This window comes from Malaya genurostris, chromosome 2 (assembly GCF_030247185.1).
Source record: "Malaya genurostris strain Urasoe2022 chromosome 2, Malgen_1.1, whole genome shotgun sequence".
Taxonomy (NCBI): Eukaryota; Metazoa; Arthropoda; class Insecta; order Diptera; family Culicidae; genus Malaya; species Malaya genurostris.
The window spans coordinates 7,308,465-7,333,556 of NC_080571.1; the positions used below are offsets into that span (position 1 = coordinate 7,308,465).

Genomic DNA, 25,092 nt, shown 5'->3' on the forward strand with positions numbered 1-25,092 from the left:
GAACAAAGTACACCGGCTGCAGTTAACAGCTTACCATCCAACCAACCAGCAACTGCAACCAATGTACAACAAGGCGCATCTCCAGCAACTAGCAACGAAATCAACAACAATACTACGGCAATGGATGACGAGATGAACCACGAACAAACTGCCCTTCAATCCTTGCAGGAGGGAGATGGAAGCTCCTCTCCCCCTAGAAAAAGGGTGACAACGAGATCCAGTACAAAAAAAAATTTTAGCTAAAAACTCAGCTCATTCGGCCACGTGAAGCTTGTACGCAAATAGGCCTGAATAAAAATATCTTTTATAAAAAAAAACGTAAGATAAACTCTTAAAAAACTCAAGATGAAGAATTAGTAGAACATTGATTGGATAAAGACAGGTGCCATACATGATGATCATGCTATTATTAGGATTCAAAGCCCTTAAAGCCGTTGTAATGGCTTAAAAATACGGTAATGAGTTCTCTGGAAATTAGAGGAACGGGAAGTTATTTTACTTGTGAATTACTCCCTAAGAGATACAATCCAAACGGCTCGTATTGTGACAGGAAACAGATGGGTCGGGTACAACAAATTCAAACATCACATTTTGCAAACGTTTTCAAAACTCACCTCTAAACGCTTCAATGGTAAACACGCCTTACAGTCCAGAAAACACACTCCCCGATTTCTATTTGATCCGATAACTGATGCTTGACCTTCAGAACAAATTGGCTCAAATGGCACGTTCCCCGTTGAGTTTCGTAACGGACGTCGATTCTTGGAATGACTCGAAACCATAACCCATCAAGTGGACAAAACGACGAATGGTACTTTGCATGAAATTCATCTTACCAACTTTTAGTAATAAAATGAAGATTTTGGAATAAAACATAAAATTATCTTATAGAGCCAACAAAAACTACATTTTTTATTCAGTGGGTTTTATCAGAATGGTCTAAATCTGGGGCAAATGTGAACAGTTTTTGAAACAATTAAAAGCACCAACAAATGTAAACTAAATCAAAATTAGAGCTAAATTTTGATTTATGCTTTTAGGATAACCGTCCCCTCTTAATTTTTTTATATTAAAACCATTCACTAGAGTGAGTTCTGCTATCTCTATTCAATGGATTCGCTCAAAGAATACGATAATAATTGATGCTATCGCTCCGAACATTCACTGCGCTTCAACAGGAATACCACACCAATACCAATTCTGCAAATTAGTTTTACTGTGATATGGCTTCCTGAAGCCGAAGCATTGGCTCCGATTACATCGCAGTCCGTTGATTGAAGACCGTATAGTCAGTGGGTGAGTGAAATTAAATGCATTTTAAAATTTCTCAGCATCACTGAAGCAATTTTCTTATACCGGCAAATGTTCCTGTACAAACCTAATAATTCCAGCAAACGGGAAATACCGAAAAGCCATTTTCTTCCAATCACTTCACATACCGAAGGGTAAACTTTACTGTTGCCTCTGTTATATTTTCACGCTGTGTTTCACGCTTTCGTCTGTGTGCTTTAAAATATCCCAATCCTCATGATCGAACCTCCATAAAAAGTCAAAATCATGCCAATCTTCCCCACGGAATCACCGAGCCGAAAGTAATCAGTATCGCACCACTTTCATACGAACTAGTGCAGAGTACAGCTCCCAATCATCCAGGCCGCGGGTACCGTTCGTTGATTCCCTCTTCCACCACCTGAAACGCACATTAACAAAGGATCCAGCGGTTATTATTTCGGAATGAATTTTAATGAATCACTGATGTGGTTGGTACTGTTTACGTTTTCTGCTTCACCATATCGTTGGCGCATAAAAAACATATATTGATTGCTATGTTGGTTGCTTCTCGGCCCGAAATTGACAGTCATAAAAGAGCCATATCGAATTCCAGAATCCCTTAGAAATATCATATATTGCATACGCAAAAAATACTTTTTATCCCATGCAGAAATTGTCTGCAGGTTTCAATATTTTATAAAACAATACCAGCTGCATTAGTTTATTTGGACGAGCATTATTTTACATTCGCATATTCTGAAATTCGACCAAAAATCTTTTCAATCATTGCCATCATAAAGATTGCAATCGATTGGTTTCAGAACACATTAAGTTAACTTTAGAATTGCACAACTATTTTATGAATGATCTTCTTTCAAAAAATCAAAAAGTGGAATAGTATGCTTGAAGTACAACGTCATTCCACATATTCTTTTCGGACACATTCAACGAATATGAAGCTGACTAAAACATAATGAAACCACACAAATTTTTATGATATTCCTTGCTTTGTAACAAGTGTAAAATATACGAAACCAACAATTATATCTACCGAGAGCTTTCTGCCATAGCCGGATGGAGAAAGAAAAAAATATTTCACTCGTTCAAAACGTTTCACCGTTTAACCGAACATCGTCATTTTAGTTTTTGCCTTCTTTCCAGTATGTATTCAGCAGAGTGAGATCAATTTCAGTCAGAGCATTTACCGAATTTAAGCCATAGCAGCTGATTTCTACTCGCTGCAATATTCAATGTAGTTTAAATTTTAAAGACCTGTTCTAATCCACCTAGTGGTGTAATGATGCCTTTCTCATATTACTCATAACAACAAAAATATTACTGTGGAATTCACAAAAACAGCTGTTCATTGAATAGAAACAGGAAAGTTTGGTCGGACTTAATCTAACAAACAATCTACAAATCCTGTTTACCCTGTAGTTTCGGAGCCGGAAGTAGTATCCACAACAAATTTAGGAATTCCGTATGAAACTGCAAGACGTTTCCTTTGAACCTATAAGTTTGTGAAAATCGATTTGGTCATCTTGAACAAAAGTCAGTGAGATCCTTTTTGCAGTGTTTTAATCACCATGCCTCTTCTTACGAAACCGGATTCAGATGACCGAAATAGCCGAAGTTGTTTTGTTTGCCAGCAACAAATATGACCTACAAATTGGAACAGTTTTGAACGTAGTTTAACCTAGACTTACTCTCATTCTCTCCAAAATCTAACAAACGAAGCGAACCTGCGTTTCTGTTACTTCTGCATATGTAAGTCAAGCTAAATCAGCACGAATCAGCAGTATACAACATGTAATAGGATTATAATTATTATTACTATTATTATTATTACTATTACTACACTACCGACAATGTATTACTGCATTGCCGGCTGAGAAAATTTCATATTTTTTTAAATAAATTTCAATTTATTGACTTTCTTTTATACCTTCGGTCGCACTTATCATAACATAGCTAGAATTTTTATCAACCGCAGCACCGTCTTTTACCTATCTCACACACTAGTAGCAAACATCCGTAACCGTTTCGTTTTCCTTATAGCGTTTGCGAAATAGAAGAAAGCACGCATCGTTCGTTTTGTGTTTGCTTCTTCCACGTTGCACGTACCGGTGTTCATTCATTTGAAAACTTTTTCACTCATCCTAGCTTTAAAGAAAATATGAGCTGTATTTCAAATCAAGATTTGTGAAAATCGGTACAAGCATCGCAGATGAATCGAAGTCAGTTTGAAGTTTTTCTTCATCACTTTCAAGTTCTACAAACTAGAAGAATTTATCAGACAGTTTTATGGGATTTGTACCTGTTTTTGACCATCGTTTGTGAAAAATACTAATGAAATCGATCATTTTCCACTTATCACGCATTAGTTCCGGAACCGGAAGTCGAATCCGGATAAAATGTTCTAGAAATTTTTAAAAAACTATAAGACCTTTCATTTGAATGATAGTTTGTGAAAATCGGTTGAGCCGTTTCAGAGAAAAATGAGTGCACACATTTTCTCTAATTTTCACATATTACCATGTAACTCCGGAACCGGAAGTCAGATCTGAATAAAATTCAATAGCAGGCTATGGGACTGTTAGTCCTTTTATTTGAATCTAAGTTTGTGAAAATAGGTTCTGGCATCTCTGAAAAAAGTGAGTGCCTATTTTTTCCATTTTTTGGTACATATCTATATCTCCGGAACCGGAAGTCGGATCGGGTTTGAAATTCGATAGCAGCCTATGGGACCATGAGACCTTTCATTTGAATCTTAGTAGCCTTTCTATATGAGAATGACGAAAATGACTTATGAGTGAAATAGTAGAAATGAAAATTAGTGAAAATACCTTCACAAAGATGGAATCCGGCCTTTCTCATCTAGAAAAGTTGTTTTGCCAATTCTGTAAATGTAATGTCTTTTCTTGTCTTGTCCTGTCTTGTCCTGTCTTGTCCTGTCTTGTCCTGTCTTGTCCTGTCTTGTCCTGTCTTGTCCTGTCTTGTCCTGTCTTGTCCTGTCTTGTCCTGTCTTGTCCTGTCTTGTCCTGTCTTGTCCTGTCTTGTCCTGTCTTGTCCTGTCTTGTCCTGTCTTGTCCTGTCTTGTCCTGTCTTGTCCTGTCTTGTCCTGTCTTGTCCTGTCTTGTCCTGTCTTGTCCTGTCTTGTCCTGTCTTGTCCTGTCTTGTCCTGTCTTGTCCTGTCTTGTCCTGTCCAGTCAATTTTTCCCGGACTTACTGATTTGTGTCGTACTTATTCACATTGAACGAAAGTTATATTTTTGCTGCAAATCGAAAGAATTTTCTTGGCTCAGACCTTCGCTTTCTATAGAATTCCAATGGCCTTAATCTTTTTGTCACACTATCGAAACCCATATAAATCATTCAACCTCAAACCTCCTCGCACATATCTGGCACCACAAGTAATTGTTCTCCAAAACTTTGGCATGCCGTAATCCATATTTCATGCGCTACGGTACGCCGATGCATAATAATTATTATTCAGAATTGTATTTGTGGTTGTATTTATGTGGCACGCGCTATCGAGAATGTTTGACAAATTTGACAGTTCTATCGCCTAACTTTCCGACAGCACCGAAAAAAGGCTTCGCCAAAGACTGCTTTGTGTTGGAAATGCAAATCGAGTCAACGGAAACGAAGTCGCGATAATCGCATAAAAAGCGAAAACTAAGATTTGTGACAAAAGTTTTCCGAGCCCACAGCCGTAAGTTACGAAACCCAATAACAAAATAATCTGCGACTGTCGCTTGACTTAGTGCCGCTGCTGTTCGATTTAGTTTGTTTGTTGACTCACTATCCGGTTGTTTGTTGCTATTTTTCTGCATGTTGTTACGAGCACCAAGTCAGCCGGCACGGAGATAGATACACACTCACGCCCACGCACGCAACCCGCACCACTCAATGAAAACAAACATGCACTGGAATGACGGGTAAGGAAAAGTGCAACAGCAAATTTTATCTTTTATGCAAATGTTTGCATTCAGTTTGCGCTCCCGAAAAGCACGGCCGTATGCAGTTGAGTGAACTGTGAAGTAGAACAGAATAAAAAACAATATTTTATTAATACATTCATAGCAGAGGACAATATTTGCAGAAACGCGCATCCAGACACTCGATTGTTTCCACTGTTCGCACATAGGAGAACTGAACGCTGTCAGGCATAACTTCCTCCACCGCGTCACCTTACGCCGGGAGCTGTGGCCGCCTGGCCTGGCCTGGTCTGCCAGCATCGTGTTTGTCGTAAATAAAACACAGAAAAATCATAATCCCCCAGCTCTTGCCGCAGCTCTGAACGTATGTAGCCTCAAACCGTAAATCATAGTTTTTGTGCATTAGGGAGGATTTTTATCTGAAGAGAATGTATGCCTCTGTAGACTGAAGGACTAAACCGCCAGGCATGCGACGCCAGAATCTTCTAATATGATAGGATCCATTTGAGTGCGGAAGGTCTGCGATGCGACAGTAGCTGCTAGGGATGTACGTTTCGAGCTTCAGAATGCCTCTGGTCTATTGATTCTCCGTTCCAAGAAAATATCCCAAAACAACGAAAAAAAAGATACATTCGGAAAAAGAACTATTTTCAGGATGAACTTATTTTAGCCTGGCGTAAGCGCATGGTATTTTGTAATGAATAATTGTGAAAAGTACTACTGGTAGAAATTTTAAATATTTCCAGCCTCACATGATTCGCAACCCTCTGATTATTGAAAATACTACAACTACTGAGTTACATTCCAAATTCTCATTACTACATTGCTTATGCATCGGATGAAACGGCTAAATATTTTCGTGACAATGCAAACTTCATTAGTTTAAATTGCATTTGTTACGCGTGAATTCCGCTCATAAAAAAAACGAGTATACAACTTCCGAATTGATGCTGAAATAGCACCGAACAATTTGATTTCAACATAAACAACTCCGCAGCCTCGGCGATTATGACGAGAACAAAAAGAAATTTATTTTCGGCGCATTTATTATCATCATATTGATCTCAACGTGTCGATTATGAAAGGCAATGGATACAAAAATAAATTCCCATGATACTCCACTCGTCATTTATTCATTAATTTATCGATATGTTATTTATATCGCTTTATTATATTTTATTAACATAATTTACTATTAAAGCGTCATGCTTGATCTCAACAAAAATATACACGGTTCGAAAATATTCACGACTTTTCTGTGGGAAGCCCAGAATTTTTCATTCCATGTAGTATAGTTGTAGCTTGTTGTTCTACCTTCACGAGAGCCCAATATTGCTCCATAGGTCGCAACTTCGGGCAGTTAGGTGGTTTCGCCTCTTTCGGTACAAAAATAGCAAGGGAGCATCTTGGCTGCGTAGGGATGGTCACCAATCCAATAGTAGAAGCTTTGGCTTGCTCTACCACAACTGCATACCACCTGCCAAACCAACCATTTTTTGGTCAACTTGACCTTTTTCTTCGTCCGGAAATGCTCTTGTACGCCATTTCGTTGCATGGCAGTTTAAGCAGTAACCGGCTTAAGTAGTCACACGTCTCAGCCTTCCTGGCTGTTTTCAAACAAGTATCGAAAGATTTAAGAACGTTAGGGACAATGCTTTCAGGATGCTTTTTTGGAAGTTTTCTTATACCGTTTTCGTTTTTCAACCTACATGCGGGCGACTCTGACTCCGAGTAAAACGAACACAACAACTCATAAAAAAAATAAACAAACTCGCATGGATGCTCTGACAACGGTGTTACTGATCCGTATTTTTATTGAGATCAATTGCTTTTCGCCCTTGCTCTTATTTACACGCCATCTTCGATCTAAATGATTGTAGTATCATCACAAATTTATTTTACACAATGAACAGACATACATAGTCTGAGAAATATTTCACGCGTTGGTGAAGTATTTTCAAAGATATACATATTTAGGGGTTTCAAGATTTTTTCGCAAACTTCTTCAATCACCTACGAAAAAATACATACGTTATTGACTTTATGCTGTTCAAAGCTCGAACTTCGATACGAGAACATGAAACTTTGCTTAAACAACAATAATTTTGCTTCTATTGAATAGAGCTATTAATGTTATATACATTCAATTACCTGTATGGGTCTCGGCTCTATTCTGTCGAGTCTAGAAGAAGCTGCCTTGCTGCCGAACTTACAAGTTTGACGGTCGACTTCTCAAGATTATATCACTTCATTCGACGTTTGGTTTTAACACTCAACATTTCGACGCTACACATTGGTGTCTTCTTCAGAAATACTGTATTTATTCATTTCGGTTTAATCCACTAGTATTTGAAAAGCCGATATTTGACGCACAAAAAATCTATAAAGCTGATTTCGTGTTCGTGTCAAGCACTGCTTAACTTCACTTCAATCTATTTCACTATTGAGAATTCGAAAACGGTCAGTTCGCTTTCACATCTCATCCAAGTCAGTCGATAAAACAAAACCGCTTACGTTCGGAACAGAAGAAACCAAGTACAGTGTTGTGTAGTGAACAATAGAACGACATCGAAATGAGTGAACCAAACGAATAAAAGCTACCGCCGCTACGAAAGATTACAATTATTGTTGACTTCAGGCAGTGCAAATTCGACCTTCGATTCGAGAAGTTGAAGGTTTGCTTAAAGAGCAAATGTATATTGATATTAAACGTGTGCATTAACGATCGTTCCGCCAACAACAGCGACCCCGAATCAATGGACGAGAGCGTGAATAGCGAACCACTGCTTCCCCCTCATTCGCTGGTAGCATATCCTCTCCGCCAATAAAGAAGATAACAATGAGAGCCATCAATGAAAAAATTCTTTTTTTTTGTTATACGGCTACGTTAAGCCGAAGAACGATTTAACCGAAATAAAAGCTTTATATAAAAAAATCGAATACGGCATTCAGGAATGTGATTTTGGATGTATGATAATATGCAACTATAATATGCAACTCTATTTAGTAAATAAAGCCTTGTGAATTCTTTGAGAACACGTTCTGGTTTGACATTCTACCCGGGTTTGGAATCATGGTAACGGTATTTGTATTAAACAAACTGACATCCAACTCTAGACCAGTGTTTGAAATTTGGCAGTTCGGATTTAATTTTGAAATTTAAATTTACAAAACTCATAATGTTGATACATTATTTACTCACAGTAGTGATGCCTCCCATTTAATTTTTATAAAAGTAGAATCCTTTCGTTTTACCTGTGTTTGGTTATTACGTTTATATTTCTGCCTTTGAATCTAGCAGTATCGTAAATCCATCGTGGCTTTTAATTCAAACCGTTAATGTTGTGTGTTCATACGTCGGAGTTCTTCTCACACTGTTAGAAGTTGGCGAATAGTTTTCTTTTCAAAATGGTGATCTGTTTTACTGATAATACTAATATCTGACCAATTCTAGGACATAGGACATAAACATTTCAGGCTAGGTTTCGAATTAAATGTAAAACTGAAAACGTTAAAGATAAGTACGCTTCCGAAAACGAATCCATTTTTGTTTTGCCTTTATAGTTAGGTTCCAAAAGGTTACTTAGAAAAAATTTTCTTCCCTAAAAAATGCTTTTGGAAAAAAATTGTTATGTATATGCATAAAAAAGCCACTATGTATAGTGGGCATTGTTGAGGTTATATGAGGTGATTGTAACGACTGGAAAATTATTTTTAATGAAAAGAAAAACCATAAATAATCATTAAAAATAATTTTCCAGTTATTGCTTAAAAAATTTGGCCCTTTTCAAAAGACAGTCTAGATCAGTTTTGGAAAAACAAAGTATGCAAAGTGGCTTTTTGTGACAAAGTCGCATAAAGTTTACCTTTTCATAATGATTTTATGATGAGTTATGCTGTAGTGCTTGAAGCACGATTCATTGTAAGCGAATCTTTTTCAGCGTGATATGAGCAAAATTTTGGGTAGGGCGTTACAGTTTTCTAAAATTTGTTAAAATGAAAAGTATGTTTTTATCTCTTGTATATCTACCGCAACTTCGTTTAATTTTTCACTTTTATTGATTTTATTGATTAATGACAGCCAAATTTCATGAAAAGTTTTCTTCTAGCAACTTGAAAACGAACAGACCTTTCCGCTGCTTTTGATATAATTGACCACAACTTCTCAACTGCTAAATTGTCTAGACTTGGGTTCGGCTCGAGCACAATTACATATCAGGAATCGCCGTTTTACAGTCAAAATTGATGATCAAGCCTCCAATGGATTTATCGCAACACCTGGAATTCCACAAAGAAGCCATTTCGTGTCTTTAATATTTTTACTGTACTTCAATGATGTAAACTTTTCTGTAGAGGGTCCTCACCTGTTGTTTGCTAATGACGTCAAAATCTACTACGACATTCGCAAATTCAGAAGACGCAACGTTTCTCCAAAAGTAACTGGTAATCTTCGCTGAGTGTTATAAAGTGAACCATATGATAGTGAATCCCTACAAGCAGTGTTGGTGATAACCGAAAATTTGACAGAAGCTGCTCTATATTTATCTCTATTGTACACAACATTTTCAATCCGGTACAAGATGCTACAAGAACTCGAGTCTCTCGATGCATGAACCGCGAGAGAATTTTTCTACATTTCTTCGCTCCACTTCATACTCTGAGTATTTCACGACTCTTAAAAAAATTACAGTCTGATAATGATTGGTGCTGTGTGGAATTTCCCAAGAGAGAGTCGCAAGTTGACAATTATCGCAGATGATTCGACTAGATGATTCTTATACTAGGTTGCAATATTTTCTAACCCTTGTGTGGAGCATTCACATACGTTTTCATAGACACAACTTGTTTTTTTTATTTAAAAGATATTTTATTCAGGCCTATTTGCGTACAAGCTTTACGTGGCCGATTTAGATGAGTTTTAACATAATTTTTTTCGTATTATATCTCGTTGTCCCCCTTTTTCTAGGGGGAGAGGAGCTTCCATTTTCCTCCTGCGAGGATTGAAGGACAGTTTGTTCGCGGTTCGTTTCGTCATTCATCGTCGCTTCGGTGGTATTGTTGTTGATTTCGTTGCTAGTTGCTGTAGATGCGTCTTGTTGTACATTGTTGGTTGGTTGGTTGGATGGTAAGTTGTAAGTTTCCATATATACAGCTTTTTTGCAATATTGACATGTGGCCATCTGATTGTCATACGTAACAAGTGATTTGCACGGGATTCTTGTATCCTGATAGAATGTCACATAAGAAGGTATAGGCCTCATCAAGCGCATGCGTAACAAACGTACGCTATTTGGAATACCGGGGAAAAAATTCTTCCACTTTTCTTTTTCGATAGAAAGAATCTCTCCGTATTGGGACATAGTTTTATGAATATAAGGATCGATGACGCTTGAGGGAAGATCATGCACACGCACTTCTATAGTACTATCTTCCATATATACTGGAATGTTGTACTTGATATTTTCATGCTCCACATAACAGATCGGCTGAAAAGTTCGTATCGTTTCTATGAGAGGGCGCCACTAGAATTAAATCCATACCATTTTCAGTTAGTACCAACCTTCAAAAGATACGTGTATAAATTTGACAGCTGTCTGATTATTAGTTTGTGAGATATTGCATTTTGAGTGAAGCTACTTTTGTTATTGTGAAAAAAAAAATGGAAAAAAAAGGAATTTCGTGTGTTGATGAAACACTACTTTTTGATGAAAAAAAGTGCCGCCGATACCAAAAAATGGCTTGATGAGTGTTATCCAGACTCTGCACCGGGCGAAGCAACAATTCGTAAGGGGTTTGCAAAATTTCGTACTGGTCATATGAGCACCGAAGACGATGAACGCAGTGGACGTCCAAAAGAGGCTGTTACCGATGAAAACGTGAAAAAAATTCACAAAATGATTTTCAATGACCGTAAAGTGAAGTTGATCGAGATAGCTGACACCCTAAAGATATCAAAGGAACGTGTTGGACATATTATTCACGAATATTTGGATATTAGAAAGCTTTGTGCAAAATGGGTGCCGCGTGAGCTCACAATCGATCAAAAACAACAACGAAAAACCATGCTGAAATTGAACGAATTGGGCTTCGAATTGCTCCCTCATCCACAGTATTCTCCAGATTTGGCCTCCAGTGACTTTTTCCTGTTCTCAGACCTCAAGAGAATGCTCGCTGGTAAAAATTTAGAAGCAATGAAGAGGTAATCGCTGAAACTGAGGCCTATTTTGAGGCAAAGGACAAATCGTACTACAAAAATGGAATCGAAAAGTTGGAAGATCGCTATAATCGCTGTATCGCCTCTGATGGCAATTATGTTGAATAATAAAAACGAATTTTGGCAAAAAAATGTGTGTTTCTATTAAACGATACGAACTTTTCAGCCGAACTGTTAGTGCACATTATTATTGTCTTTTGCGAATTGAATTGCATCCAACTCTTTATAGAACTGGATATAAACAACATTATTGGTCTTATTGCATTGAAGTAAATGCACACGTTTAATATCAAGATGCATTTGCTCCTTAAGCAAACCTTCAAGTTCTCGTATCGAAGGTCGAATTTTGCACTGCCTGAAGTCAACAACAATTGTATTCTTTCGTGTCGGCGGTAGCTTTTGTTCGTTTGGTTCACTCATATCGAGGTCGTTTTATCATTCACTACACAATACTGTACTTGGTTTCTTCTGTCCCGAACGTAATTTGTTTTATCGACTGACTTGGATGAGATGAGAAAGCGAACTCTGATAGACACAACTTATACAAAGGTTATATGTACATAGTTAGAATAAGCGACAATAGTAAAATGATTCTATCGCAATTATCCACTGTCTATACAGAATCGGATCGCAAAACGAGAATAAGCGACCGTTTATTTGTTGCTTCAGAGAGCATCCCCACAGCAGTGAGCTAACATTTGATTCTCAGACAGGTCATCGAGAGAAATTCGCCCTCGCACTGGTGTCTATTCTATGTTAAATGAACCATGTCGGTTTTTTGTTGCTGCGATGATATCCGTCTCTCTTTGACGGTACTGATTGAATCGTATGAAGAGTTGCTAGTGAGCGTTCTTTGATACGATAAAAACCATCCTTGCCTACAAGTGCTCCACTATTACATGTACGAGGAGAAAAGAACCACTTCAATTCAAATACTAATTGGAAGGATCCGTTGTTCTTTTCGACAACTGACATTCAAGCAACACATCAGTTACATTGTAGCCAAAGTTTCCCGTAGCCTTGGATTCGCTAGGCACTTTACAGATGTAGCATGTTTAAAGTCCCTTATTGTTCGCTTGTTCGTTCAACTCTCGAATATTGCTCAATAGTTTGGAACCCTTGCTACCTTCACGGTATTTCATGGAATCGAGTCTATACAACGTAAATTTGTCCATTTTGCTCTTTGCCGAATGCCGTTTAACAACCCTTATGAACTGCCGAATTAAGAAAGTCACAGGCTGCAAGTACGATGGGAGCTATCCCGTGCCTTAATTATTACTGATGTTTTGAACGATATTCCGCTTTGCACAATGCAAATAATGTCAACATTTGACATCGAGCTGTTCGTAACAGTCACCCTTATTCTGAATAACAACGTATCGTTTTTTCGATCGTATTTCATTCGTATTGCTAATAACGCTAGCAAAATCAAAGGTTGCCTGGATGCGACCGAACCATATTCGATCGAAAAACCAATACGTCGTTATTCAGAATAAGGGCGAGTATCTTTCTCAGATTGCCAATTCGACGTTCCAACTACGGTAAGAACGATTCTGTTTTCTGGCTGCACAGATCATTCAATCGTGTATAATCTGGTTTTGATTTTAATCTGTCGCGCAGTACAATACGAGCTAAGTTTTTTTAACTAAGAATTCTCATTAGGACCACATTGTGTCTGTTCATAGTAAATTCAGGCCATTCCCGCTTTCTTTTCGCGGATTGAAAAATATTCACAGTACAATATGTTCCAATGGAAAATCAGCTTCCAAATTCTGAGAGCCACCAAAACCCTCCTGTTGAAAAATCAGAATCAGCTCACTCTGACAAAACAATGCGCAATCCTAGTGTAGTAAACAATTCACCAAGGATCTTTTGTTTTGTATTTTTTTTATCAAGTATACGCCCAGATTGTCGTGCCGAAAACGGAAAAAAACTGAACAACCCTAGCTAACATTGACGTACGTACGTGAGATCCGTTGAGCTTTAATCCCCCGAGAAGTTCGTTGTCAACCACTTATGTACGTAAATTCATATGTGATTTAGTAGATGTGTTTGCCAACATCCAGTAGCATACAGAGCTTAAAGGCGACCGTAAGAATCCGCATCCGATTCGCATCTTTCCCATCCCAGCCGAAACAGGCACCATGAATCAAATGCGGGAATACCAACAATGGAACGTACGAACGTAGAACTTGTACACATTCATACACCACAATTACTTGAATGTCAAAACAATGGGGAAAGTGATAAATAAGGCATTTCTAGATGTTGATGCTGCGCCGGTTCCTGTGGCAGCCGGGAAAAAAAGCAGAGAAAATAGTCAGCCGCTTCTAGGTTGGAGTGACAGGCCGCAACTTAAATGCGCTGCTACCGAGTCGTCCCTGGGTTTGTACTTGAGAAACTGGAACCTGATAGGCTGGCTGACGCAACCAGTCTCGGAACGATGAAGGAATCACCACACGAGAGTGTGTTCATAAATTTGAATAAATAATACAAAGTACAGCTTAGACTTGGAAACAGGACTGCGTACTATCGGTGAAGTATCGGCATTCAACGTCGTCACATAGTTTGTGAACGATAATAATATTGACGATTTGCAATGCATATTACACGTAGCAACTAACCATGCCCGGCACTTCGAACATTAATAGGAAGTAATGAGCCTGACAACGGATACTGTTGCTGATGACGATGGTAAGGGCCTTTTGCCGGTGCGGCGAGGATATGGTGATAAGAGCTTTGTTAATTTGAAGAGGAATTAACGCTGACGATAAGATCAACGTATGCCTGCATGGTCCTAAATATGTAATGATGAGCATATTGAGAGCGAGCTTGGAACAATGTATTGCATCTATTGGTTGGGCTTATTACCGGCGATGGCTAAACCGACAGCCCCATATAATAGTTGTGTATTATGAATAATGAATTCAGCACGCTTATACATAGGGTAAATGTTTATTGGATTAACAATTTGCCTGGTTAGATTAGGCAAATTTTATAAATTCAGTGTGATAATTGCAACTTTAGAGATGATGTAGAGAATAATGGTGGTTGAAAAAGTTCTAGCCTCATTTGAATTGCTAATATCCTACCTGCATTTCCAGTGTTCAATTACTAGCTCCCATGGTCGGATTTCTACGGTTTTTTTTTTCTTGCAGCTGTGTCACGTCTTTATAATTTATCAAATTCAAATCCAATTGCCAGCGGGAAATGGGTGTAGCTGGGAGTAGACTTTACAATAAATTGGTCATTTGCTACCGCCACCACCGGTGCGAGTCTTAGAAAACGTGACAACTTTTACGTTACAAGCAGCGAACAACTGTTTACGATTCCAGCCAGGCGATACATCAGCAGTGGAAACCCATTCATCAACTAAACGGTTGAAATTTATCATTTTATTGCCATCCGGGCGGATTTTCGGGTTCGGATCGGATCGAATCGGACCGGATTTGGCCCATCCATTAGGATCGTTTATGAGGGGAAACAAAAGTTTTCCTCGTCATCATCAACATGCGTAGCTGGGTGCCACAAATTCGTACCCAGAAAATCAGCACCTTGCTAACTTTTGCTAACGAAATTTAATAGCGGCGAAATTTGTGCTATAATTGAATTTGCACCTCTGTCACCTCGCCAGCTCGGTGCGATGCAGTAACTTGAAAGAATCAAGCTCTCAAGCTGAGAACTGTAGCACCAACTGTTTCAATTATGAACCTAGTCAAACTGTTATAAAATCATTTAAATTGCTTTCCCTGTGTGCTCGTTGCAGTTCTACTTTTCCGACCTGCTCAACTCTGCTGCCCCATCCGACACAGCAGGGTGCAGATTTTCATTACGGGAGAACCATTTTCCCGGTTGCATTCTCTTCCATTTTCCCACTTCGGTTCCCGAGGTCGTCTGCATGCTGGAAATTATACGCAACCATTCGCTCCGGTTCATAAATGGTACGTTTTGGGCGACTTATGAATACTAAGTACTACGATATTTCATCTTTGTCGGAAATGTTGCATAATGATAGTAGTGGATAGTGAAGTAGAAGTAGAATAGCGTAGTTTGTACTAGCATTGTTCTGTCGGTGCTTCACTAATCCATGTAAAGGCATGTGCTGCGGATGTCAATAGCAGATATGGCCCTTACATTGCCACTTTGTCGGTCGATTCAAGATCGTTGTACTATGGATGAGATTTGTTTTCTTCGCCGTTGCGTTTCGTCTCGACTCGTAAATGCATTAGAGTTCAAATAATTGAGGCCGCTTCTTCGGGACCTTACATAACCGAGTTTGAAGGAGCCATGAAGATCAGTAGGACTTTATTTGCCAATCAATCGCTAAAAGCAGCAATTCGAAACTGTTTGATAAACTCATTTCAGATTTTTACTCTTTTGGACGCAGTGCCATAAATCAGCGCTTTTGGGCTCGTCAGAGCCACGGAATTTTGAATTGAAACTGAAAATGAAAAAGCTAACTTGGGTTCATGAAAACTGTCAGTTGAATCTAAGTTTGATAAAATCGATTCAGTCAGTCCAAAGAAATTTAGATCCATTTCATTTCGACCGCCGCTTCTAAAGATTCTAAACACGTTTGGCCCTCAAATAATAAATACGGTAAATATTTTTGGGACCCATTAGCCTAATTAACCTCCCGTGAATTTCCTGTGATTGATAAAAAAAAAAAAAAACAGTTGAAATTTCATGTTGAACAAAATGCATGTGATACTCGGGAGCGGTTGATCATGCCCAAATCAGTCGTTTAATAAATAATATTGTTGAGGTCGTTTATACATAAGCGTTCTTGTTACGAATATCGCGTGTAAGTTTTAAATAATGAGATCGTATTATTTACCAACATAAATCCTGCGACACTTGTGGTGATGCAGAGAATTCTTCGATCACTAGTAACAACAGTATTGAACTAACATTACTTCCCTTCCCACAGTGATCTGCATGGGCGTGGCCATCTACGAAATTGATCATTTCGTGCTATAAGTCAGCTTAGTTTGCACGTTGAACATAATCTACTACTCCCAAGTATCATGTATTTGGTTCAACATACAATTTAAACATTATCACGGAATGTTATTTTTTAAACTTATAGTTTTTGTTCCTTAACCTATAGGCAGCCGGTTATCGAGAGAGAAATTGTCTTAATGAATAAAAATGAATGAACTAATTATAGTAAAATTAATTATCACGATACACAATATGAAAAAGGTCAAGTAGGAGTTGATGAAACACACGGGTCGACATATTAAAATCGAAATACTGGAAAAATTCGTTGAATCACGTACAGACTGTGTGAAAATGTTCGTGCTATTCATAAACCGCATTCCTTGATTCCAGGAGCAGAAAGTTGCGTTGACGAAGCGATCTTTCCGGTGCGTAGAGTCTTAACCGCATTAGCAAAGATGGGCTGTAAATATCCCCCAAAGCAGTTTAGCACCAAATGTAGCTAGAATAATGATTCGTCGTGTTTCCAATGACTCAAGATTCAATAGACGACATCGATCGGTATATGGCGGATAATTCATACGGTCACGCCACTGTAGCAGGCGCAGGGCGTATCGCACAAATTTTCGTTGAACAGCTTTGATTCTAGTATTCCAGAGAGCATGGTAAGGACACCATACCACAACGTTCGACTCAAATATAGAGCGTACAAGTGAGCAATACAAAGATCTCAGTTCGGGTTTACATCTCATCCAAGTCAGTCGACAAACAAAACCGCTTACGTTGGGGACAGAAGAAACCAAGTACAGTATTGTGTAGTGAACAATAGACCTCGAAAATGAGTGAACCAAACGAACAAAAGCTACCGTCGATACGAAAGAATACAATTATTGTTGACTTCAGACAGTGCAAAATTCGACCTTCGATACGAGAACTTGAAGGTTTGCTTAAGGAGTAAATGCATCTTGACATTAAACGTGTGCATTTACTTCAATGCAATAAGACCAATAATGTTGTTTATATCCAGTTCTATAAAGAGTTGGATGCAATTCAATTCGCTAAAGACAATAATAATGTGCACTATGTGGAGCATGAAAACATCAAGTACAACATTCCAGTATATATGGAAGATAGTGCTATAGAAGTGCGTGTGCATGATCTTCCCTCAAGCGTCATCGATCCTTATATTCGCAAAACCATGTCCCAATACGGAGAGATTCTCTCTATCGAAAAAGAAAAGCGGAAGAACTTTTTCCCCGGTATTCTAAATGGCGTACGTTTGTTACGCATGCGCTTGAGAAGGCCTATACCTTCTTATGTGACGTTCGGTCAGGATACAAGAATACCGTGCAAATCACTTGTTACCTATGACAATCAGATGGCCACATGTCAATATTGCCAAAAAGCTGTTCACTACGGTAAATCATGTGATAAACCGGACAAGGAGACAACTATACCAAAGGACAACGGTGCTTCCTTCACATCAACCCCAAGCAACCCCAGTACACCTGTGACAGTCACCAACAACAGGGAAGTATCCTCTTCAACGAAACCATCCACCGTATTCCCTATAGAACAAAGTACACCAGCTGCAGTTAACAGTCTACCATCCAACCAACCAGCAACTGCAAACAATGTACAACAAAGCGCATCTACAGCAACTAGCAACGAAATCAACAATAATACCACCGATGCGGCAATAGATGACGAGACGAACCACGAACGAAGTGCCCCTCAATCCTCGCAGGAGGAAAATGGAAGCTCCTCTCCCCCTAGAAAAAGGGTGACAACGAGATCCAATACAAAAAAAAATCTTTTATTTAAAAACTCAGCTAAATCGGCCACGTAAAGCTTGTACGCAAATAGGCCTGAATAAAATATCTTTTAAATAAAAAAAAATACAAAGATCTCATGATGAAACCGAGTTGACGATTGGCTTTGGCTAAAACTTCGTCATAATGAAGTCTAAAAGATATTTTTTGATCCAGAATGACCCCAAGATCCTTTACATTCTCCACTCGTGTCATGGATATTCCCGCAATGAAATAATCGAATATGACAGGATCAGCTTTACGATGGAAGAAGATGATACAGCATTTCTCGATACTTAAACAACAATAGTTTTTCGAGCACCATTCAACGTACGTTTGTATCATTTGCTGTAACTTAATGCAATCCAACTTTTAAAGATTTTTGTGTCATCAGCATAGGAGAGTCTGCATTCCGGTGGTGATTGAAGGTCAATTTGTCCTAACCTGAGGTACTATGATAATGATAAAATAAGACGATAGTTAGATTGTTTGAATTTAGTTGCTTTTTTTCTCATCTTAACAGTTCCAAAACAATTTTTGAAGTTGTCCTGATCTCCTATCTCATATCTGGCTATCAAAGTAGATACCTTGACAATTCACCTAATTAAACGTTTAAACTACAAAGAATTCAAGCTTGGTCATTCGAAGGATCCGAGACCTATTCTGACTATAAGCTTCGTATTTCTCCCGGACAGATTCCTCGTTCGTCATACAAAAAGTAAACAACACGAAAGAAGATATGTATGCTAGATCAATAAAATTACGCATATTGTTCATTGCTGACGAGTCACTATATTCGAGAAATAGACACGGACAAATTGGGCTCACATTCATCTAGACGACTTACCCTTGGCATATTAGAGCTAAAGCTCTGTGCCTTATTAAGGGCTGAGGCCAGTAGGTCGCGTATAACCACGTGTCTCGCTCTGCGTATTACATTTCTCTCCATGCTCTCTCGCATATGTACAAAATTACTCTCGATGGGCCGGGTGAACAGAAAAATTTCAATATTTTCGGTTACAATGTGTCTGCATCCAATAAAGCTGCTGCTTGTTTGGCAGCCTTGCTGAGCCGATTTTGTTTCTCTCTCATGTTTCGTTACGTTACCAGGAAACTGGAGCAGAAAAAATGGCGCCACCACAGAAATCGACTTACCTTCACAAAAATAATATTCATTTCATTTTTATCGCGACAACATATATTTTTTATGCACTAATCGCATATAAATTAAATCATCTAGACATTATCACGATAGATTTTTAATCCATGCTTTTGAAGGCGACATATTCAATGAACAAGTTGAAAGACGGCGTTTTCAGTTATGCAATTCATCCTTCAGAAAAAAGACTTTCCCGACCACTAAAGTCAATGAATAATCTAAACTAATTTTCTAAGAAATTGTCAGTAGGATTTTTTTTATATTCGTCACCGTTTCTGAAAAAATCAGATTTGAAGCGTAAAAATAGCCCTCTGAAACACCCTAAAATACACTGGCATCAGCCCTTAAATACATCGTTAAATTTAAAAAAAATCTAGCCGGCTTAGAATGTACATTAAAACATTAATTTTAGAATTCAAGTTTTTAGAAAAAGCGTGTGAAATAAAGAAAACACAAACAACTAAGCGGATTACTATCTATGGAAGCTTCGCTAACCAATCACCACATAAGAATAAGCTATGAGGAACGCGGATGAATTGAGCTCACCACAATCTGTATTTTAGAAGAACGAGATATAAACGTGAAAGAAAAAAAACACTTCTTCCGTATTAAATGCAATTTTAAATGCATTTTACTCTATCTTTCCGGAACTGAAAGTCTGTGAAATTCAGTAACAACGTATGGAACTATAAGACCTTGGATTTGAGCCTAAGTTTGTGAAAATCGGACTAGCCAACTCTGAGCAAAATGAGTGAGTTCTGTTTTGGAGTTTTTCACCACTATTTCCGGTACTTCCAAGTACTACATATCTTTTGTGGAATTCGGCATTTCTGTTTCAACAGACTTTGCAGCCGAAGCGTACAGAATCATTCCAAGACTAGTACTTTTATCCTACTGACACTAAGAATTCTTCTAGGTCAAGACTCGAACATACGACAGGTGGCTGCCCTATACATTCAACCACCAACCCGGACAAAACAAATTTTCTTTCGTGTCTCCATCTGTCTTTCATTCTATTCATGTGGCACCCATTTTCCACACTTTTGGACTTTCCTCATAGCATAGTTTGTTGTGCATTATTTAACAACATTAATGTTATTTAGCATCTTGAATTTTTTAAACAATTTTCTACGCTCTCATTTCTCACATCTAAATCATTTTCTCTGAACTGTTTAAACCATCTTTTGCATGTTGCTTCTGATCGAGCATAATCACCATATGCCTCAACAAGCATTCGATGCGACTCTGCAGCACTTTCCATCTAAAGAAAACAAAAAAAAATGCTTTCCGCAAATCATCACTTTCTGGTACTAAATTCGACCTTTTTAACACGATAAAAAAATATGATGTTATTTGTCTAAAGACTTGATTTATATTAAATATGTTTGGCAGATGTCATAATGTTCATGATCGACACATTTGCACCTCAACGTTCACTTCATATCGAAATACGATTACTTCACCCTATTTAAATCGGGTGAAGGATATGGTTGCCTTACACATCTCTCGTTGGATTGATATTTACATTACTTGCTATAAGGAACTTCAAATTGATATAATCATTCTTTTAATCGATCGTGTTGAACTAAATTCTGTTGAGCAATTTACACATAATTCATTTCATCGCTACTACAAAAGAGATAAGCTAAACTTTGACAGTACAATGATAATCAAAGCAGCACTGCTTCGAAAAACTTTCTCGAACAATAGTCTCTGTAAACAGTTGCAGAAAATTCCGGAAAGTTTGCTCAATTGAGACCAATCATCCGATTTTCCGGAAGTCAGTAACTCTCACAAAATAATGTAGCCGTTCCCATTCCTATCAATGGTCATGCGAAATGCTGGCGCAGCAGATGGGGCTAGCAATAAACATCAACGAACTTGTTCTAACATTATCTCGAAGTATGGAATGTAGCACATCATTGTGCTAAATTATGAAGCACCATTCTATTGAAATTGCAATTTCCCATTTCCACTACTGTTGTGATACATGCAGCATGTAATCGAAATCACTGTTTGCCGTTGGCACAAAAACCGATCCCATGTAATCAACCTTCGTATTTACCTTCCCGATAGCTTCATCGACAGTGGAAAACTGACTTTCCATTCACCACCTTACAACCGATCGGATGCGCGTTGGCAAAAGTTTATTTTACCACTCGATGATGATGGTGATGTTGCTGTCTGAACAATGCCTCACTTCACAGTCGAAAACGGGCGAGCAGAGCAGACCGAGGCAACCAGTGACCTCCGGCATTTGTGGTACTATACCTACTATTTCGGAAAATTATTTTCCGATGCAATCCGTACCGCTCGGAGAGGAAAGTCAGATAATGGCAACCGTGTCACTGCGAGGGAAACAAAACACTAATGCGCTATTATTTATCTGCGGCGACGAGTTGTTCGAGATTGACAAAATCTACCATTTCTATAGGCGTCGTGGACTGAATTTGGCATTTAATTTAATGCTAGCACCATTTTCCGGTTAATGGTTCGAATTGATTCGGGTTTATAACTGAGTACGTGAACAGATTTAATTAAGTTTTTGAGTGTAATTTTTCCGTTACCGTAGCAGAGACATATCGAAGTCATTCCGAAGATTGATCTGCGAAATCGACGTTGCCTGATTTAAAAGGGTCATGGTTTTTGGTGTCGTTTCAAATCGTTAGTTGAACAAAGATAAACTACTTCAGCAAAAATTCATAACCACTAGAAAATGCTACTAGTTCGGATGAAATTACTAAATTGCAAAATCTAAACTGACCTCTGACCGACAAACATACCACGACGAAACAGACAGCCAGTGCCATCAATTTCAATCAAAGTCCATCCAACAATCAGCGATCCTATCCGAGGACAGCCAATGGAAGAGTTTACGGGTCTGCTCATTACACACAGATACCCACCTACACACACACACAATTCGTTCCGTAATAGAACGGAAAGTTCGGTATAGATTGTACGCGCTTCGCATCCGTTTGATTACAAATCATCGGTGACTGAGGGCCGGTCGGTTCTTTGTCGAAGACTAACATTCAATATCATACCCCGGACAATAGTCACCATCGAGACGGGAATTTTATTGAACACGCGCATAGGGAACTCGCAAATTGGAAAATGCAAATTAGTGCATACTTCAAAAGTCCCGTTGCAGCAGAGCCTGTTGCCGTTGGTGGTGATGATGCTGCTGCTGCGATAGTAGGACAGAACACCACCGACAGGACACCAACAGTTCGAACAACCACCATCAATTATGCGAAAATTCGTATTTTCTGCTCGGCAAAGCTCTAAATTGATTTTACACAACCGGGCACATTTTCGCACTCATTTGAACGAAAAGTTATCTGCATCCACCATTTCATTAGTGCTACTCATCCGATCGACAACTTAATGGTGTCGTCGATATCCTTCATCCTCCTAAAACCGAATCTGTGCCACGTTGAGTGAGTGCTGGCGATCCTTTTATTTCCCACATATCACCAAATCACCGATTCGACAGCATTTGGGAAATCGATAATGACTAAAACAAACTTTCTTCTCGCTTGCAGATTTCCTGTCGACGGTTGCTCGAGCGAAAATCATCGGTTCCCAGGAGGTGCATGTGAAAAAGGGCAGCACCATCTCTCTGTCCTGCGTGGTCAACGTGCATGCATCGTCCATCTCATGGTAAGTGCAGCGAGTCCGAATACGTGCGATTATCTTACAGCACCGAAAATGGTTAACCGACGAGAAGAATGCGAAATTGTCGGGTAGCTCGGGGAAAGCGAAAGGGAAGGGTTGTTGAATCACGAAATTAAATTTTTGTGCTACGAAGCATATTTGTGTTCTACCCTTGAATTAAACTCGGCAGCAATTGAAAATGTTTATAAACTAACTACTACGGGATTAAAATAATTGCTTTAAAACACACTCTGACTGATTATAAAACGATGGATTTTTTTGTTTTTCTTAACGAATTTTGTTTTTCGAAACGAAGCTATTATGCCACCTGGTAGTTCAACATAAACCGCTAAGACGACTTGAAGGTTAAAATCGACTTCGGTCAGTAAGTCGAAAGGGTGTAGCCGGGTTTTCATATCAAAACTGCCCCCAAACAGACCAAAAATAGATATACGCTTTTTAAAAGGGTTTATATTGGAGATGATTTTCCCAAAATTTTAACCCTTTAACTGCCATATTGGCGGAGTTAGGGTGGTTCTTCTGATTTTCATTTTATTTAATTTTTTCAAAAATCTCTTTAGCAAAAATATTGAAAAAATCAGGAATATTTTAGGAATTATGAGAAACCTTTTTGATTTCTTGCAGAAATGTATTTCATGTGAAGAAAAATGTTCAAAATTTTCGATTTTTTTAATCGCACTCACAATTTTGGTACCACTCTAGATTTCACATCAAAAATAAATCATTTATGAGTAAATCACGCTGTAATTTGTTCAGATTTTTGAAAAATGTGGATGGGTATAATATCAGACTTTGAAAAAATAAATCATTCGGAAAGCCATGCGTCTCGATCAAATTGTCACCATCCGATGGAGACGCATGGTATTTAGTTCTAAGATCATATATCACATGCTCTTAGAACTAAATACCATGCGTTTCCATCTACAATTTGAGTTCAGGGCTTAAGAAAGAATTTTCATAAGGAAGGATCGATGAGAGAAACACGAATCAGAACTAATGAATTGACAAATATTTAGGCTTTAATATACGGTTTAAAGTTTTTATTCATGAACTGATAAGTCATTTTACATTTATTTTACATTTATTGTGTTCAAATCGAATAATAACTTTATTTAGTCAAAATTCTAAAGGACAATTAAATTATAGTTCTTTTGCAAAAAAAAAGGTATTCCTAGATACCAAGTGCAAAATCAAGAAAAATTAGAAACCAAGCGAAATCTAAAAAACTATCAGTTTTGAGATAAAATGTTCGTCGACGTTCTGTATCACTTGGCTATGCATACGCCAAGTTGCCTGAAACTGCTCAACAAGACAGCTGAAGTTAAACGGCTTAAGCTCATAAAGACGGATTAATCAAACTGGGATCGGACTGACAGTAATTCCGTCGAAACAACATGTATGAGAGGGAAAGGCTTAGAAATATAATATCTTCCCACTCGAATAATGGTGCGTGGCGACGATATCGTGGAGGTTCATGAATTCGTGTATTCATTCATTCCTATCATACGTCCAGCTTAAATTGGACAGCTACGATCGGCAGGGCATGTCATCAGGATAACAGACGGCAAACATTTGAAAATGGTTCTTGAATGTGATTCGGAAGGCTCAAATATTTAGTTTAAAAGAACATTTTGTGTGTAAAGAAAATCGACGTTGCGAATTTTTTTCGTTCTTTTTGGGTTTTCGGGACTTGCTGCAGGCGCTTCGGCTTGATTGCTATCTGGTTTATAGTATTTCTTAGGACTGCTAATAGCTAAACTCGAAACCTCCAGACTATTCCGCAAGATGTTGAAGTTAGAAATGAATTACAACCGTCCACTGGCACACATGTTCACTAATGCGTTCCGTACATCATTTCTTGGTAAATCGAGCCAGGCGTGCGGGCGTGTGTAAATAACATAAGGAATAAATTTTTTTTTCATTTTTAATTACGTCAATACTCAAGCCCTGAGCTCAAATTGTAGATGGAAACGCATGGTATTTAGTTCTAAGGGCATGTGATATATGATTTTAGAACTAACTACCATGCGTCTCCATCGGATGATGTCAATTTGATGGAGACGCATGGCTTTC

At 38.4% G+C, this 25,092-nt stretch overlaps 1 protein-coding gene across 5 annotated transcripts in view; it reads left to right on the top strand.

Moving 5' to 3' along the window:
- The window catches only part of LOC131431647 (uncharacterized), a 499,018-nt gene that overhangs the window by 456,305 nt on the left and 17,621 nt on the right, over positions 1-25,092 (top strand). For all 5 annotated transcript variants that reach the window (XM_058597479.1, XM_058597484.1, XM_058597480.1 and 2 more), the window contains one exon: positions 22,887-23,004. In XM_058597479.1, the coding sequence (XP_058453462.1) occupies positions 22,887-23,004 (118 nt within the window). The remainder of the gene's footprint in view (positions 1-22,886; positions 23,005-25,092) is intronic.